The sequence below is a fragment of the Rhodnius prolixus genome, unplaced genomic scaffold, assembly GCF_049639745.1.
Source record: "Rhodnius prolixus isolate KJV_2025 unplaced genomic scaffold, Rpr scaffold_3, whole genome shotgun sequence".
In the NCBI taxonomy this organism is placed as follows: Eukaryota; Metazoa; Arthropoda; class Insecta; order Hemiptera; family Reduviidae; genus Rhodnius; species Rhodnius prolixus.
Window position 1 is genome coordinate 9035439 of NW_027411603.1, and position 19834 is coordinate 9055272.

Here is a 19834-nt window from a genome sequence, read left to right on the forward strand (position 1 = left end):
AACCTTCCTAGATTGGTATAGTGAGAGTTGTTATAATAAGGTTACAAAAACAAGTGGTAATTCTTAAGTAAACGATTCCAGCAGTAGAGGCCAAAATAACTATTTCACCACTCTGTAGTTCTAAAGAGGATAGATGACACACAGCAAGACTTAACTTAGAGCCCTTAAGGTGTTTTAAAAGTAATGGCCATCCTATCTCCTACCTTGAAAGCAGTGTAGTTTTTTAAAGCACATCCAATGAACGAATCAAGGTACATTCAATGACAACTGGTTACGTTGCTTCCAATAGACAGAATATCGTAAGTCTCTTCCAAAACCGCAAATACTAGGAGTATTTCCCGACCCTTTGAATGCAACTTCTCACTCTGCATATAGCTCTAAAATTATGGTCCATGCATGATCATCCAAAAGTGAATTCTGCTTGTTGGACTCTTTTCCTGATAAACTTTTAATCTAGTTTGTATGGAATAAATTTTAGAATCGTAAGCCGAAAACGGGAGTCACTTAAGATGAGGTAAATTAATCCCTAATCAAATTCTGATAAAACAAAATTGTATAGTATACGCTTTTAACAGGTAAACTGGATACTAATTTCAGGGGCTACCACTAGTCTGAATTTCAATATTCAATTCAAGATATTAACGATATAATAATCTGAATATATTTTAGTTTTTAAAACAAACACAACACTTTGTTATTACATCAACATTTTTCTGGGGCTCAAATTACATTTCCCTGTACTTATTACTTCTATTCTCTCTTCTACTTTATAACCTTTATGACTCTAGCGGTATACAGTTCACATTCTCAAGATCTTATAGGCACGATTTTATTAAAAATGATAGGTTTACCAGTAGTAATTGAGATTTTTTTAATGCACATACATGAAAATTGATAATTTAACAAAAAAAACGGTACTTTGCTTCCTTCAATATTAACTTCTCCATTAATTTTCGATTAAGTATTCATTAGTTTTTAAATTAATATTTTCTCTTACACCTTGCAAACGGAAGTGTAGTGATCGTGTCAAATTTTATATCTCTTTTACAACGGAAATACACCATTTGAATCTCAGGTCAGTGGTATACCATTAAGCTATTAACTTTTTATAGCGTTCATTAAGAAACTGTTCGTACATGTGCGTTACGGCGATGCATGCGAGCCACTGTGAAGTCACGTATTATGCGCTTACTCTTATAAAACCATTTATTACCTAGTTGAATATGGACATTTTATATGTACGCTGTGAATTTTTTCTTCTTAATAATAGACGTTGCAACAGCTTGTCTTGATTTGTCCGAATTTAACTCATTATATTAATGCACAGCGTTATGCAATAGATGATAAGAAAGAGGGTAATTTTGCTTGTATCAACACATTTTCAATTAAACCTCAGCACATCGTAATTAATAGTTGCTGCCTACATTTTCGGCCACTTAAAAACTTGAAAAATAATAGAAGAAAATGACCTTATTTTGTTTTCATTTTTACATTTTTCCTTAGTTGGTTTGTTTTTTCTTAAACCATTTTCTCTAAACTTCGAAAACGCAGTACTCTGTAACAATTTGTCTAGAAAATATTAGTTAAATTTTAACATATAATTAATTAGTTCTCTTACTCTTCTAATACGAGAATATTCTCCATAATATAAGATAAAAGGTATAGGTTTAAATCGGTCAACAACATGTTTTCAATTATTCCAACTGACATATTTTGCAGTGTCTTCACAGTGGCTCTTTTAAAGAGACAACAAAAAATATAAAGGGTTCTCTGAAGCCACCAACTCTACCCAAATCAATAAAATTAATGACCTCTGCATATTATAATGAATATTTGGTGATCGTGTTTGTAAATAATTCTGGATATATTTATTAAAATATATTAATCGTCCTGTGTCAAATGTTAAAAGCCAAATCCTTTCCGACCTAACAAACAAATCTACAGCGGCTCAATTAAATTTCAGTACTTGCTTTTAGAAGAAAATATAGAAATAGAAAAGAAATTTATTATTCTGGGACAATTGTCCCCTAAGAATAAATACAAATAGAGGCCTTATCAGTTTGGCCTGTGATTAAACAGAAAATAAATAAATAAATAAGTATTTACAAAAAGTGAAAATAAAAATAACAGCAGAAATTAAGGAAATAAATTAAAACAATTCGAATTTCGGAGGAAGCTGAATAGAAAGGAGATAACTGAATAGACGGGATTTAAAGATGGATAGGGTAGGAGCATGGGGGACAGATTATGGCAAGGAGTTCCAGAGAGAGGTAGCACGTATTAGGAAGGACTTGTCAAAGGATGAGGTACGGTGAGAGGGAATATAGAGATCAGATGAGCGAGATCTAGTGTTACGGGAATGGATGGAGGATTTAAACTTAAGGAGTTGAAAAATATAGGAAGGCCTTTGAGACTGGATGGCTTGAAAAAGGAAAGAAGCCAAAAGATATTGGCGGCGATAGACAGGAAAAAGCCACTTCAACTCATCGTAGCAGTGCGAAATGCGAGAGTCTCTGGAAATTCTGAAAATAAATCTTATGAAGCAACAATATACGTTTGCAAAGTGTATCATATATGAATGAGTACTTATCAAAAATTTCCCAATATAACCATGCTAAAAATTTTAAATCGTTTTTGAAAAATCTATTTCACTGAATTGGATACTACGGGTATACCATTACATAATCTTAAGAGAGAATTTATCTCACTCCGAGTTTAAAGAAAATCGTTAGTCCAAAAGAGTGCAGCTGAAATTGTCAGTTATAAAAAAAATAATTCCATAAAGTTACCAAGGTAACATAAATAAATTAGAAGTAGAATTATTTAGAGATATACTTAGAAGCTAATAATAATCCAAAACCTCGTAAGTTATAATTTTTTCATTTAATATAACAATCTGACTGACTGCACAAATGGATCCTCGTTGGGTTAAAATTTTGAGAAAACATCTAAAACCGTAAGTCATAATTGATTAATTATTTGAAAATTTATTAATTTTAGCTCTTAGCCATCCAGCTGAGTAGTAAGAAGCAATTCAATCTTGAACCTTGTCCGTTAAGCTCCGTCAAACTGCTTTCAGGAACTGAACAGACAGACCATCAAAAATGAAAAATAACGTTCCTATTTCCTATTTTTAGTAGATAGATATAAAAAATATCTCTAGTGAGGTTCAAAGGTAAGATTTTACTATTAATATACCAGATATTCCTCACTCTTTCGACTCTAAACTCTTTCTAGAACTTCTCCAGAGAGCCTGGAAGATTCATTTGCGGTTCTGTAGCGTGAGTGGGCACAACAGGTCTTCTAAAGTGGTGACATCAGAATACCCTCAATCGAGAGAGAGAGAGAGAGAGAGAGAATTGTACCTAATGAACAAGCCAATCGATGAGTTTCATATTCCATTATCATTTTCAGCCGAGGGCCGCAAATAGATGTGCCAACTTATGTGTACAGACAATCAGCTACTGATGAATATTTACAGAGACCCCCACCAGGTTTTATGAATTGGGATAAAAAAGTGTTGAACCAAAAGCAAAATGATTTTCTTTTAAGGGAAATTACCGATATTCTAAAACAAAATGAAAAATATTTATATTTACATCCACAGGTATCTAACCACTTTGAAATTATTACTGAACAAATATAAGCGAAAACTTAGAAATTTAAATCTTGTATTTCAACAGGTAATTGCTATACTTTGTTTACTAATTCAATCTCTGGCGAAAACTAAACCTTCAGATATTAAGAGGCACATAAAGGCAAAACTTAAAGATCCCTTGTTTGTTGGAAAAGTAAACTTATTCCTTTTCGAACATGGTTTCGGTAAGTTATAAATTTTTATAAATCTTATCTACAAAATGAATAAGTGCCACAATTATGTTTTAGTAGAGGATTAGGCTTTATAATCGCTCTAACATTAAGCACTATCTGTGGAAGTTTGAGGATTTAGCGTTCTTAGAGAAGTCTTTTCAAACAAAAGCCAGTATCCCTTCTTCCAACAGCTCTAAACAGACTACATGTTAGCTCAAAATAGAGCAGTAGCTTTTTCGTGCAGTTTTGAAGATCAATCCTTAAAGTTCTAATAATTCCCGTAATTTATATTGTATTTTCTCTAACTGCCAGACAAGTAGAGCAACTGTTATCGGCAAATTTTTGGGTAGGTATACACGGTGTGCACCGTAGTCATTTTTTAAGGTCCCCCGTACACAAAAAAGTGATTTTAAAAAAATGGTTCATATGTTTGCCTACGCTAATCATAACTCAAAAACTGAGAAACAAAGAAAAATTTAGACAATTTATGTAGAAAATTCCAGCTCTGAGTAGTTGAAGCACTCAACTTAGAGCATCCCTTCGTCTGTCTATTTGAAGAAACTTAAGAGTCTGGAAAGGGATTCCTGGTCAGAGCTATAAGGGCAAAAGTTTTTCTTCTTCAAAGAATCGAACTCTCAGCCATATACCACTTTCACTCTTCGAAAGAGAAAATAGACCCTAAATAAGTTCTTTCAGACAAACCTACATACAAAAACAACCGTTTTCAGGCCCTTACAATTACATCTGAGTTTTCAACTCACTACTATACTACAGGTATTTGTGGATCCAAGTTTTGCTGCATTAACACTAACTGCATCACTGCGACATTTTGTTTTTCCATAAAAGGCTAAGTCCTAAAGGAGTACCTACCTCCCTTAGCCAAGTAGGGCTGCCTCACTATCCCTTTATGTGAATCATTTTCTAAATGATTTAAAAAATAAAAGAAGAAATACCATCATTTCAATTAGATGTCCAATATAACTAATATTTCTTTGTGGAAGAAATAATCTATAGTTGGCGTGATCTGAAAATGTCAAATCTCGGCAGAACCTTGATATTGGCTATAAAATAATAAAATGATTTTTTTCCCACTTTTTAGCTGAAGCTCGGTAAAATAAATCGATGCAGCGGCATCATTAACTTCAAAGAAATTGTCCGGAGCTAGCGGCATGTATTATTACGCGAAATAAACCAAAGATCTAGAAATGTTAGAAAACAATCATTTTTTTTTTTTTTTTCAATACAAAAAACCTATTATTCTAATTTTTGACTGTTCTTCAACAAGAGAAGGAAGTATTGTAATAGTGTCTGTTTTTCGAAGTGGCTTTTGCACTTTCTGTTTATTTTTTTGATTCATGTGCTTTCGTGAATGAAAAATTTCGTATCTATTTGTAGCAAATGGGCAATATGTTGTCATCGTTGCGTAATCATTCATTGATACGTTTTAGTGAATGACTTGTCTGACTTTTTCGGATTGATTCGTATAAATATGCGTTGCAAAGCTCTTATTGGTGTGAAGTGCGTCACGTCTAGCCTCATTTTAAGCAGTTTTATTCCTCTTAACTCAAAACTTACAGTCTTCAAGCTGGGCTAACTCAATACTTTCTTACCAAATGGTTAAAATTGAAACAGCTGACAAAATTGAAAAGGGCTTTTATTAAGAAACTATATAAGATGCCTAAGAAGATATCAAATTATTTCTTACACATTAAACAGGCTGTGTTACAATTAATGTGTACATTGTCCTTCTTCATATCAAATATGTAATAAAAGTTTTAGAATGGTGATTCTTCATGATAAAACCATTTATAAATAATTATAAAAAATGTACTCTGGTGTAAAGAATGGGTAGTTTGAAGTAAGTAAATAACTTTGCCTATTAAGTAACTCGATGCGGATCATATAAGTGGAAGGCAAAAATAAAAGACTGTACTATTTTTACCAAGATGAATATTGGTTTTAGTGACCAGTAAAAATATTATATTAAGGATTCAAATTGGCGAGGAAACGGCCCAAATAAAAACAACTCGTCTTTTTGACAACTTTTTTGGGCGTGGCTATGCGGGCTAGTTGAGTTACAGAAGTTACAGTTTTCATATATGAAATAAATGAATCGTGACTTTTTCGTCTTCAAAATTATAAATTGATTTTTTTTTCTGACTTTATTATTAGTTACCAAATAAACAAACCTTTAGATTAACTGCTGTGCAGTGGAGAGCAGGAGCTTCAGATGAGTCTAAAGACCATACATGCTTCCCTTAGATTTTCTTTTCGGCACACTGTTCCCAGATTAGCCATGCAGAAGAGAAAGCGCCCAGCGCCAACTGCTCAGATAACTAACGCCCTATAACATAAGAAAGATTTAGTAAAGATGCGTATCATTTAAAAAAAAACAAAAATATATTAAAAACACTAATAAACTCTTAACATGATTATAGATAAATTTGAGGACATTGTTGAACACGACGAAGAAACGAAGAAGCAGGCTAAACGTACTGATAAGCACTATGAGGGTATTAAATATTATGAAAATATGTTTCGAAGTGATCTACCACAGTCAAAACGTGTGAAAAAAGTATTCAAAAGATGTAATTGGAGAGAACCATATCCAGATTATATAATAAAAAGACGTAACACTTTACAAATTACTTTGCCACATTTTATAAAAAATAGACAGCAGATATTTCCATTAAAACCAACATTTTAGAAAATTACTAGTATGTAAATTAAGCATAGGAAAAAATTATAAATATTGTTTTTGTGTTTTTTTCTTTTTAATGTAAACAAATTTTGATGTTTTTCATTGTAAGTATACGCCTTAAGAAATAAATTAAACGATAAAAAAAAGCACGTCAAGTGTGTGAGTTCAATTTTTATTGCAGAAACAATTTTTACCTTTTACTATATTTTAAAATTTCTGCGGTCATTTATATCTGGAAGGTAGAGATATTTGGTTGGTAAATAATCTGGAAGTAATTATGAATGCATTATTCTGAACGATCTGCAACCAAAACCAGCATAGATCACAGTTCTCTGACTGTAGTAAACATCGTCTGGTGTCTTAAAGACAATGCATGCTCTTTTCTTAACCTACTCACATTATATATTCAAAAAGGAAGTTAACTGCACCTGCTGGCGCTGCTCATACACGGCTCTTCTCTCAGAGAATTATTAACGGAGTAAAAGCTTAAAGAGGAATTAGATTACCAATGTTAGGCATTTATTTTAGGGTACCTTTTCCGAGCTCAGGCTGATACGTTTCCTTAATTTTCAATATCTCACTTTGTTTAACGGAACAAATCCTGAAACGAAACTAATTGAAACGAAAAGCCTTAGAAGATGCAAAGTTTGTATTTATTTGATAAATGATTTAATTTTTCCATTTTACCAGAATAATTTTTTCATTAATATAATAACAAAACATGCTTTGGAATTCATAAAAACTTCCATTCTCTCCTCATCAGTGTCACATTATGGCATGATAGAACCACATTAGGCCAAAATTAATTCCAAATAAAGGATTACAGGTGAATCTTGAAAGAATTTTTTTGAAAACCGTAACGTTTCTTCTATCGAGAGTTTATTCCGAATCGAATGACACCTCATTCATGAAAATCGGTTCGCGCGTTTAGGTGCTAAGTTGTTTACAAAAAAAGGTTACAAGAAAGTTACAAGAACAAGAACATTTTCTGAAAATGCCGTTTTTGCTCATTTTCAGCAACGTATTTGTCGAAATCTATCTAATCTATGTTGTTGCAAAAAAAAAAATTACAGTTATAAAGGAGGATTTGCCCTATATTTTAAAGAAAATTTGGAAATTTTACCTTTCATAGAAAAAGAGAAAAAAAATTATCAAACTTGGATGTTTTTCAACGTTAAGCTTTTACATTTTCGTGCATTTTTTGACGATCAACTCTTATACAACTGTCCTACCGGACAGTTTTAATACGGCAGAGAATTATTACGAAACAACTTGTATTGTAATGTAATACAATTCAATACTCTTCAGCTAATAAAAGGCAAAAATAAAAATGAATACCACAAAAGGAAGAGAGCAAAGAAGTAATTAAATCTGCGTCAGAATGAAAGTACGCCGAGGTATGAACATTGTCGCACATGATCTGGGCGGCCGTACATTGTTGTCCACTCTAACCAAGATGTCACTTGTCTCCATAACATCCTCTTCCTTAAGGCCTGCTGTCGCCTTCCTTTTTATTCTTTCTAAGAGGTCATTGTTGTTGGGTTATTCTATCATTTCCTTTTTTTTTTTTTTTATCTTTTTCTTTCTTTCAAGTGATCGGCACCTCTTTGTTGGTAAATCTACTACTGCTAGCAACTTCTTGCTAACCTTGGTAACTGTGTTTGTCAGAAAAATGTATAACTTGTATTGTAATGATGGACAAGTTAGACAACAATTTGCATGTAGTTCGTGCGTAACTAATAAATGATTATTGGCTGTTCCACATCCCAAGTTATCCCTAATTTAATTATAATTTAAAGTCTTCTTTTTTTTTTATCCCTAACCACCAATTAGCCATCAGCAGTTGTGGCTTTATATCATCAAGGATTTTATGTCCTGGTATCGTTTCCTTTCTTTCCGAAATAATTTATATCTGTAAGATTTCCTTATTCTGACTGCCATCACAAATGCCGTAAACATTTTTTTCTATTTCGCTACAAATCTCTCAGCCATATTGTTTCATGTTTCTCTCCCCCTCTTTCAGATAGCTTTTTTCCCCTTCTAGCGTTGCTTTGCTTCCTTAATCATCAGGTACACAGATCGGCTCAGACTGCGCTCTTTTCAAATTTGACACCATATCTTGCCCTTTTCGTCTATATGTCTCTTTACGATTAAAGCTCGAGATTCTTCAATGTAGATCTTCCTCTTAATTTTTACTTTTATTGTCTCATTACGAAAAATTTAGAATTAACGAAATTTAAAAAATGGAAATTCTCAGCCCCAATTAATGCATTTTTTTTAATTACTTAGTTTTAGCTGAACATATTCTCATTATGAAGACATTATTAGTGTTGATTAATTATAAAAATAGAAATAATAATACGACTCATTTGTAATTTTACATAATCTTCTAGAATAATTAGATCCGTTATAGATAATATAGAGTGTAACGTCTGAACTTCTCATACATATTATATCTTTTTAAAAGAGACAGTATTCACACGATTTTTATTTTCAGTTATCTTTCCTTATTATACGGTGCATATAACTGATTCACTAATTTTAACGTGAGTCTCATACTTATCACGTATGACAAACTATTTTATAAACTTTTTTTTTTATTTAAACAATAGACCAAAAAGGACCTTCTAGTCTTATTGTCCTCGTAACCTAAACAACCTAAGACAAAAAATGTTAACTGGATTAATAATTGTCTATTTTGTAATAACAAGTATTAAAGTTCTAGTTCTCAGGATTAGTGTTAATAGTTGAAGCAGTAATTTGGGTGTAACAGTTTTTTTTCAGCTTTTCATTGTACAAAACAATTTGGGACACTACTAACTGTTAGAAATTAACGACTTGATGTCTTGCTTCTTCTCAAGTTAATCCTAAAGGAGTTATTAATTTCTTCTTCTTTTTTTTAATAAAAATAAAAATAAAGGATATAAAGAATATAAAGCAATGAAATGATTTAAAGAGGAGTTAAATACGATATGTGGCTAATTTACCGCGTTTGAAGAAAATTCCACAACCACGCCACTATAATGAACGGATTTTTTACTTTTCTAAGGTTTTTCTGAAAATGGGTCTAATAATTTTCTTTGCACTACATATATATTTGATTAGTAACTTTTATTTACATATTTTTTCTAGCGAACAGTGTAAGGAGGAAATACTAATTATGCTTTAAAATTTGGAGTAAAATCTACCTCGCGATTTGCAGGAAGAGGAAGTCATATTAATATTAGAGTTTTTTAATACTTTCTCTAAAACGGCTCTAATAAACCTCATTGAGGCTTGCAAACAGCTTTTATAATAAGCAATTTTAAATTGTACTTACGTTTACTAAAAACAAAACTGCAATCATTGTAGTGGACGAAATTCGTGTGAGATATCCGTACAGGAAGTTTATTCCCTATTTACGTATGAGCTTATCTTTTTTGAACTCTCGCACTTGCCTTCCTAAAACAAAATGTACTTTAGATTTTCTCTGCCATCTACATTCATCATTATTTGTATATAATTTGCTACTACATAATCATGCAACATCTCTATTTGATATAATTTTTTGTAAAGTTTTCTGGCTTTATAAATAAACATTATCTCCTCAAAGCACTAGAGATGCAACTTCAAACTTGGCCATACTTTTAAAAAAAGACGAACACCAGCTACCCACTTTGCAGCACTTAAGTACATGCTACCCATCATCACCATTGCGTTCATAATCGGGTGCCGCTGTGAACTATGAAAAGCAATCAGTTATCAATCTCTGTGGGCCAGATCGCTACAAATTACGATGGGGAACTTATGGGAATATCATTAGCCATCGACGCAGTGGAGAAGGGACCTTAGCGCCATATAATTATTTTTGTGTACACTTGTGAGTTGCTGATGGCTATAGATCGGCATAGATCGCGCTGAATTGCCAATTGTATCGAAATATACTCATAAAAATTTCATAAAAAATTGAAGTTAATCATATGAGTATGATTACTCATATTCCAACTCCGTAGAAGTAGAAGCTACGATATTAAATATCAAGACACAGCCCTGTAATGGATACCGAGACATTGCTGTGTATTTGTAACAAAGAGGCTGATTGGCTGCAGCATGCCTCCGCATGAAAGTGAAACGTTTGCAAGGGGCAAATACCGAAGCAAAGCCCCTAAATGATCTCTGTGGGCGAATTCCTCCTAATCTGCCCAGGAAGGATGGAGCTCCTTGCTTTCCCCTGATAAAGTTATTCTTATCATCGCAGAGGTGTAGAGATGGATCCAACCTACCTATCTTACCTCACACTAGCTTAATGAGGGTTCTTCATTTAGAAGATTCAAAGTTAAATACTAATTTTCAGTTGAAAATCGAAATTAATCGGAAAGCCAACGTCGCATGTCAGAACTGCCACGACTCGCGAGTGGCATTCATAAAAAATCTCAAATAGCTTCATTTCTCACGAATATTTTAAATGAAATTATTTAAACAATGTTAACATATTTTTTTTACAAAAGGAAAAAATTTGTTAACGTGTAAGATAGGAAGATAAACGAGTGGCAAGAGATTTTTCTCACATAACATTCATATACAACGTGTGAATATAAAAAAACTGCAAATAGTAGCTACTTCGTGTAAAGTATAGTTATTATGTTCCGTGAACTATAGCATTAAAGAGTCAATTAACTGATTTACTCACGTTATTATCTGTAATTAATTCTGGATAATAATTTATTATCCGTTTGCTTCAGAGTAAGTTGGAATAAATTTGCCTTAATGAGATATTTAATTACACCCAGTGCAATCAAAACTTGGGAAATTGCATTTACCGGATATGCATTTTTTTTTTTAAGGGAAAAAATGACTAGAATTTGGCCTTTTGGAAAAATTGTTGTTACTGTTTTTTATGAACAACACATAAAAATTTACAATTTCAATTTGAAATGATTACTAAGATTGAAACATGGTAATTAAATTCGCAAATCGCTATCCTTTCAACTAGTCTGCAGCAGTTTCTTCCATAACAGAAGATCAAACCCTAACTAATAATTTATTACTAACTGAAGTAAAGATGAATTTTTAGCAACTATCTAAAGTCAATGTTTTGGAAAGGCGGAAAACTTAAAATGCCTTTAGAATCTATTAAAGGAAGCATGATGTTTCCTCAAAATCCCATTAAAATCATTACCTACAAAAAACGCTTGAAATCAATGTGATCGGCCCAACGCACGTTTTGTTCAAACGTTCAAATGAAACTTTCTCGTGACAGACAACAAAATTACAGAAAAATAAAAAAAGACCTTCAGAACAGACATACTTGACATAATGTTTGGATATTCTTAATTGTAGTTAGACATTTCACATTCATAAATATTTAATGTCAATACCTTTTCTGAGTGTATTCTCCTCATGGGAACTTCTTACAGCTCCCTGTCCGACGATGGAAAGTGTTGTCTATAACGAAAGAATATTGGCTTCCCAATAGTGGCAATATTTCAATGAAGAAAGCCTCAGGCACCAATGACCTCAGATGTTGACGAGCCTTGAATAAATAATTAAAATTAGAGTAAATTATGATCATCTCTCAAATCTAAAATGAATTTCACAGATTTGTTCCAAATAAAAGTTACAGAACCACATTTATACAATTACGAGTATTAAGTTTAACTAAAATTGTTGGAACTAAGGACTCTGTGGCTATACTCGTGATATAGAGTATTAGCAAATTTAGAAGAACCTTCAAGAGTTTGATGCTAACTTCTCTAAAACTCAGATCATTTACTATTACATTAAGAAAAACAAATTCTGACTGGAGTTCATAATTTGATAAAGCTACTTCAGCGCAACCTTAGACCCAACTGTTGTAAAGAAGATACACATTGTGACATCTATGAAAATTCTACTCGAACTGAGAAAATTGCAGATTTTCAACAATCAGATTATATAGATACTGACTGCCTGATCAATCCAATCCCCAGGGTTAAAAACCGATCGCTAAAACATAATGCTTCCGCATTCTTCGATCTTGCTAGTCATTCTCACGTAGTCTACTTGCTGCCATTTCCCTCATGAACTTCTTCATTCATCTTTTTCCGCTCTAACGCACTCCACTCTGTTTCAAGCGCCTTGTATTTTCATAATTAATCTTTTCCGCTTCATTTTTTTCCCCCATCTTCCAATTGAAGAGAACACGAGATGTTTTTTGGTTCCTTTTATGTTTTGGTAATCCCTAATTTCTAGAATCTTAGTGAACATTTTTGCAAGTTCCACGTTACTTGTATACCTTGGTTCATGTGCAACACATCTTTTCCTATCTGTTGCCAAGGGACTTCTAATAGCCCACCACTCCTATCCCAAAGAAATATATTCATCAGAACTTTATTAATCTGATTCCTTAATCAATAATTTGCACATTATGTATTAGCCCTTATTCTCCCGCAGCGTAACCTTCTGCTCATTTACAAATTACAGACGATGGTGAGAAAAAGAAGTTGTGTATAATGACCTAGTCCACTTGTTCTCTGTTAGGAAACCTACTGGAGAGTTCTTTTTAAAAAATAACCAAATATTGAAAAACTCGATTCAGTAAAGTGAGTTGGCAGATTTTAACCTATAGCTTATTTTCGACTCCTTTGGTGTCAATTTCGAATTATCTGTGAAGTTTCTCGTCATTTCTGTTTCTGAGTTATGTTGTTTTTTCTTTTATTTAAAAATAAATAAATAATCTATAAAGTGAAATTTCACTTACGATTAACTGGATAATGGGTAAGTCGTCCAAAACTTTTTAGAATTGGGAAGCACAATTTATTTAAGCAAATAAATGATTACTCTAGCCGATGTATTATATATAGTTCCTTTTACTTATCGAAAAAAACCGTAGCGAATTAGATTTGTAAGACATTATTTACAAAGCAATGCATTGGAATAGGCCACAAAAATGTTCGATAATAGCAAGTAAGCTAGCTAGAAGTATCTACTATTCTTTGTAAAACGTTTTAGAACACTTAATAAGAAAATCAGACAATTTACTTCTATGAAAATCACCGCATGATATATTCCGCCCAACAGTAACCAGAGATGCGGAAAATTCTAAGTAAATGATACAATTAATACCATGAGCACTCTGCGCAACATTTTTGGTTTGCGCGAATTATAAAAACAATAAATTGATAATAATAGAAATAGATTCAATTTCACGTATTTTCGTTCCGGCAAGAGTATCAGTAGCTTATCATTCAATTCGCTATCGCGATTTAACTGATTTTATTTACTTTCACTTTCCCAATTGATCATTTCAATTTTACGATACTGATTGTATGTGAATAATTTAAATCCAAAACGTAGCTCCAACTTTCTAAAACTTTTATTTGAAATATCTTTTTATAAAATGAACTTTAGAATAGTTCTGCGGAAGGGAACGGTAGTTCGGTAAATCCTAGAGATGTTTAGCGTACTATAAAGAAGTATTACTTATAATATAATGATGAAAAAAATAAAATAAATGAGTAGTTGAAATATTAAGTTTGAAGACGAGGCCTTTAAGAATTTCCCGACTAGTTTTCCGCTTTTTCTTTAGAAAAAAACCCTTGTTAAAAACCACTCATGAAGCGTGCAATAACTTTTATTCGAAACCTTTTTACAGGAAAATGAATTTTAGGGGGAGAGATAGATGTAGGCTTCCCTCCTAAACTATTATTTCACAGGTCACTGCTCATATAATAATAGTGAAGTATAAACTTTTTGATGAAATTCAAAATTCGAAGAAAATTGCTTGACTTGAAGTGAGAATCTTAAGACGACTCCTTTTCATTGTTCGTAAATTGGCTATTACTATTATTATGAAACAGAATTATTAGAAAGTGTTGTGAGATTCTAAGCCTGTCTCAAAAAGGCATTTACACAGAGAACAAGTAGAAGTTTAAATAAAACCGTAAGAATTAAAATAAGTGAAAACGTGTTATTCTATTATGAGTGTCTATAAAGTAGAAGTATATTTCTATCAAGTCTAGATTTATGTTAACTATAAAATTTATTTCAGCTGCTGAAAAGAATGCAGCAAATATTTACAACAAATTATGGTCAACGTGTAAAGTAATTTGAATGGGAAAAAGAATATAATTTTACTTTATATACTTAATAAACTTTTTCTTCCTAAATAAGGGGAAATAAATAAAAAATGAGGTGAGGTCAAAAGTCAACCGTTGTATACCAAAATATTTTGATGTTATAAATATTAAAAACTTTCTTTTACATTTCTATGAGTTTGGAGGTGACACTGACCACCGTCCTGAATAAAATAAACATAAAGACCCTAGAGATCACTGTTTGTTTTCTTTGGCTAGACAATGATTTATCAAAAGAGATTTGTATTTAGAATGAAGAAATTGAAGAAATATTAATGGAAACTTTCTTTTCGATTTCAAAAAGCACTGCCCTGAGGTAAAAGTTCCGTTTTCTCCAGGCTCACGACTATTTCTTAAAAGTTTTAATCGACAAAACGTCTAGAATTTACACAAAGAATTATTATAATTCTAACCAATCTCGAATTTTCATCCATATCTAGACACTGGATCTTCCAAGATCGTGTAAGTGATCATGACAATCCTGAAAATTCATTGTGGATGATCCCTTTAGTCCTTCACAGCTCCACATCCCGTACATGCCCAATGGTCATATTCTCTGCAACGATAGGAGAAACATTTTTCAATCTAAAGGATTTTCACGGCTTTTTGTAACTCATCTTACTGAAACTCACACGTTTAATGTTTCGGAATACAATATTTCATCTTAAGAATCTAAAATGTTTCAATTGATATTAATTTACATTCTCAAAATCCCGAGCTTTTTTAAATACACCAGACAGAGTTTTAAGAAATACTAATCAAAATAGAACAATAATTCCATTAAGTTACCATTCTTCAGCAATTAAGTAACTACTTTACTCCTGGTAGGAGGAGATCGTGCAGTTTTCTATTTTGAAATTTTGTCGAAAATATTCGTTTAGCGGTTTTCCTAAATGACTGGAAAAGTTGTTTTTACAAAAAAGTGTGCCGCAAAAATCATAAAAAGTTTAAATTTATTTAATATTTAAATGATGCCAGCAAATAGTAATAAAGTAATCGTTTATTTTTAAAGGAGAGCGTAACGTCTAATTAACAATTAGGTGCCGTAGGCGAGAGCAGAAGTACATACTTAGCTATTCAAAATAAAATAAAAAAAGTAACTACCAGCGAGATCCGAACTAGGGATTTCCTACTTAAATTCACCACTAACACCCGCCCCTTCTCGGTAAGAAACTTTTGGTAATACAATGATCAAAATCATCCACTAATCATTGGACTTAAAAGATTTTTCAGTTTTTGGGTGATATTTTAAACAACTAATACAAAAATTTTGCCACGAAAATACTTCTTTGAGCAGTTCTGGGGAAGAGACGATGTTAATTTTCCTCCTTAAGGGTAATGTGCTGTCTTATTTCTTGTATAATACTAATCGGAATTCAATATGTAGGAAAATTTCAAATTTATAGAAAATCAGTTGGGCGTAATTATTTATTATTGTATAAATTTTGGGTTAACTGTCATTTTTATTTTCCATAAAACTGATAAATAAAACCGCGTGAGTATTCGCACAATATTTGTTCTGTACGCTATAGAACAAGACCAATTTATGTTCATAAAACCAATAAATATCAAAGATCTTATTTTTAAAAAAGATAAGTTTATAACATTGTCAAAGATTACCGTTTAAGTTATAACTAACTAGAAAGGAGAAGGTATTTCTTATAACGACATTAGTCACGCTCGTTCTACAGAAGCTATCCGGTTTGAAGGTAGTGGGCATTCAGTGTATGCGGAAGAGGTATGTTGACTGGCTGGTATTCCTTAGCCACACTGCTATTAGGATTTTATTCATTTTTTCTGTTTTTACTTTCTCTTTCTGTTGTTAAGAGGAAGGGCCGCTATTGAAATACTACAATTTTCGTCGGAAGTGATCCCCTAAATAGTGGTTTCTGATAAATGCCTGCATTTGTGAGCTTACACAAGAGAACACTAGTTCTATAAGACAATAGCAGGTAGCTTAAACTTTGTTAGTTTCAACACCATCATGGAACTTTGGCGTTTGAACCTACGGACTTGGGGGGTCAAAATCCCTCTACTGGAAGGTTCACATTGCTAGAGATTTTGTTTTATTAAAACTACCTTGAAGATGGCTCTTAATCATAGCACTTGATACATTTTTACCGGAAAATAAGAACAAGAAATGGGATGGTGAACAGAAGGCTTTTCTGCACAGTGTAATTTCACTTAATCATACTGTAACACTAAAAAGCAAATAACTAAAATTCTGATCAGCGCCGGAACTTAGAATCACGAACGATTTATTTTAGCAATCGTAATCCACCTTATTGTCGCTTCTATTCTAAAAATTGATTTCAAAAAGGACGTCACGGTCCTTAAAAGTCCTATTTTTTGGGTGACCTGAAGCGAAGTAGTAATTTAGTGCAAATTCCTAATTTGTAGGAAATCTTAAGAATGGTATATCATTAGTTGTGGTTGATTAATTAAATACAATAATGAAACCTTACCAACTCCATTGAAATGTGAAGTAATTGTCACTGAAGCTTCTTTATGTTTTCTTAAAGTTCCCGTTTCGAGAAAAAATTGTAAGGTGCATATCTGCATCTGCATATCATAACAGAAATTAATGAGTTGTAGAAGAGTGTGTATTCCAAAACGATTTATCTGATGCTCAGAAAACTGATATAAAGTATTATGATTATTTTCACAACAGGTCTTCCGTTTAAATAAATACAGTTACTTTTTTTAAAGAAAGCATTACACTTATTTTTTTCCTCATAAGGCACTTAAATATGAAAAGAGAAATCTTTCCTCATCCTTAAATACAGTTCAAAATCCTAAACCTGAAACGGAACTGTTTTTATATAAAAGTAAGCTTCAGGGTATCTGGGGCTCTATCATTTCACTTGTAAATATTTCACGTAGTGCACACACAACTTTTACTATGTTAGTAGCAGATAGATAGTAAAAATAAATATATCTTTAAATTTGATAATGTTGACCATAATTTACATGAGAAAGTTGTACGGCTAGTTTGAATGCAGCAGTAGACAAAACATAAATTAAGGTTATAACAAGCCTCCACAACTCTCTCACTTGCACACGTACCTACTACAGTGGTTGGTGGTAGAACTAAATTGAAACCTACCTACTTCTATATTCAACCTGAACATTGATAAACAATTATAATGGCCTTTCACTTAGTTGTTTTTATTTGCATTTTATTTTTGACACAGAAGCTAGACAAGTTTTTGAAATATGACATTTTTTTTTACACAATTTTTTATTCTTTTCCTATTTTAAATTGCAAAATTATTTTTAAAAAGTTTTCATGTTTAACTTATGTATTTTCTGCAGATAGCCAACAAGTCTGTTTAACTTGCTTTTTAAAAGATAATAGTTTTTGAACTTAAGATTTCCAGTAAAAGAGACAGTAATCTGAGTAATTAGGGCACTTAGGTCTGCGAATTATCAATTTAAATTTTTAAACTAACTAGAATCTTGCCACTGACTGCAGTTGCTTAAAATATTTTCACTTTTTTATTTGTATTTTTTTTCAAGGTTAGAAGTAGAGTATAAAAGCCGAGAAAATGAAAGCTACTCTTTGAATAGCAACCAACGATTCTGGACACCAGCACGAAGTTCACAAGGAAGTCCTAAACCTGCCTTAAGATTCGTTTAGAGATATCTGTTCCTCAGTCATCAAAACCTACAGTCAATTTTCGACCAGACCACATATTTCCTTAGACTTGAGAAGTGCCCTGTCGTCTACTACGACACTTGGAGCTCTCAGCCTCTTAAATTGTGCTCTACTAATGAACTACCTTGCCACTCTTTAGCTGACAGTAAAGCCCGTGAATCCAAGACTAATTTTGTCACATAATTGATGACTCTCAGTTTCATTTTAATCTACTTGGTATTCTGTATTGAGATTATCCTCCGAAATTAAGTATTTGCACCATGCACATTTACATGACCAGCATTAATCTATATACATTTTTAAAGATTTTTCGAGAAAAATGTTGGTAAGAAAAAGTGGGTGCAAACGACTGTTTGGAGCCTGCAACTTGAAGACTAAATATATGTAGGTGTGAAGTAATCAATCGCCTCTACACTGGCATTGTTGAATGATATAAAGCTGATCTGAGTTTTCTTAAAATTTATTTTATCGTGGCTTAGTGACTACATTTTTCCTTTAGGATATCCCGTTTCAAAAGGAAAATACAATAGAACACATCACTCAATTAATTTGGAAAGTTACATTACATTAAAATGTCATTGTGAAAAACATTCTAATACTCCCTCCAAAGAACACCCTTAAATGAAAATCTATATATACAAAAATGAATGTGTGTCTGTTTGTTTGTTTGTACTCGATAGATTCAAAAACCATACATCCAATCGCCGTGAAAATTTGGGAAATTATTAGGTATATCCCCGGGAAGGTTTTTGCAAAGTTTTTTTAAAATCAGAGTTGGGGCTCTAGGTGCTCCCGAACAAATATTTTAAAAATATCAAAATAACATTTAATTAGTAATATTTGTTGAAAGTGTAACCATGAAAAACAGTTTTTTGCAATTATTAATACGAGAATAAATTATACCGAAGATGGTGGAAAATCCATAAACTAAAAGAACTCAACAATACTATTGATGTTGATAATCGTTGGGTAGTACCATATTCTCCATTACTACTAAAAACTTATAACGCACACATAAATGCTGAGTACTGCAATTCAGTGAAAGCGATAAAATATATTTGCAGATATGTGAACAAAGGAAGCGATATGGCAGTGTTTGGAGTGGAAAATACAACTGCATCTAACGATGAAGTCACCCAATATCAACTGGGACGCTACATAAGTAGCAATGAGGCCGTATGGCGTATTTTATCATTTTCCATTCATGAGCGATATCCAATGGTTGTTCATTTAGCAGAAAATGGACATCGTGTGTACTTTACATCAGAAAATGTACGTGCAAGAGCAATGTCACCACCTCCAACAACATTAACTGAATTTTTCACATTATGTAGAAATGCTACCTTTGCAAGGACACTACTGTACTCTGAAGTAGGGATAATTTTATTGTTAATTTACATTTCGATGTATTGTATACATTTGATCATTAATAAATTATGTTTGAGGTATCAAAACTGCCTTTTTGTTAAACACAGCAACGTGTGAACGGGTACAGCTAGTATTGTAATAAAAGTGATAAAAATAAATGTATGTATTGGCTATACAAGTTTCAGTTTCCTAGATCTTTTCATA

General features: G+C 32.3%; 2 protein-coding genes across 5 annotated transcripts in view; one reads left to right on the forward strand and one right to left on the reverse strand.

The window, feature by feature from the left end:
* The window catches only part of eIF2A (eukaryotic translation initiation factor 2A), a 45319-nt gene extending 27656 nt beyond the window's left edge, over nt 1-17663 (reverse strand). The window contains exons 1-5 of the mRNA XM_074124516.1: nt 17070-17663; nt 15018-15160; nt 11869-12023; nt 9831-9952; nt 6000-6154 (exon numbers count right to left, since the gene is read on the reverse strand). The gene's annotated coding sequence lies outside the window, so the exon portion shown is untranslated. The remainder of the gene's footprint in view (nt 1-5999; nt 6155-9830; nt 9953-11868; nt 12024-15017; nt 15161-17069) is intronic.
* Nucleotides 38-6669, forward strand: LOC141452408 (uncharacterized). 4 transcript variants are annotated; one of them, XM_074124520.1, is made up of 5 exons: nt 246-299; nt 1014-1075; nt 3415-3607; nt 3684-3822; nt 6249-6669. In XM_074124520.1, the coding sequence occupies exons 1-5, from the start codon at nt 261-263 to the stop codon at nt 6515-6517; spliced, it is 702 nt and encodes a 233-aa protein (XP_073980621.1). In that variant the 5' UTR covers nt 246-260; the 3' UTR covers nt 6518-6669. The 4 variants fall into 4 exon arrangements, with proteins under 4 accessions (XP_073980623.1, XP_073980621.1, XP_073980624.1 ...); XM_074124522.1 differs by lacking the exon at nt 1014-1075 and having other exon boundaries at nt 38-251; nt 6249-6668; XM_074124523.1 differs by lacking the exons at nt 246-299; nt 1014-1075 and adding an exon at nt 368-514 and having other exon boundaries at nt 6249-6668.
* Nucleotides 17664-19834: the final 2171 nt, after the last annotated feature.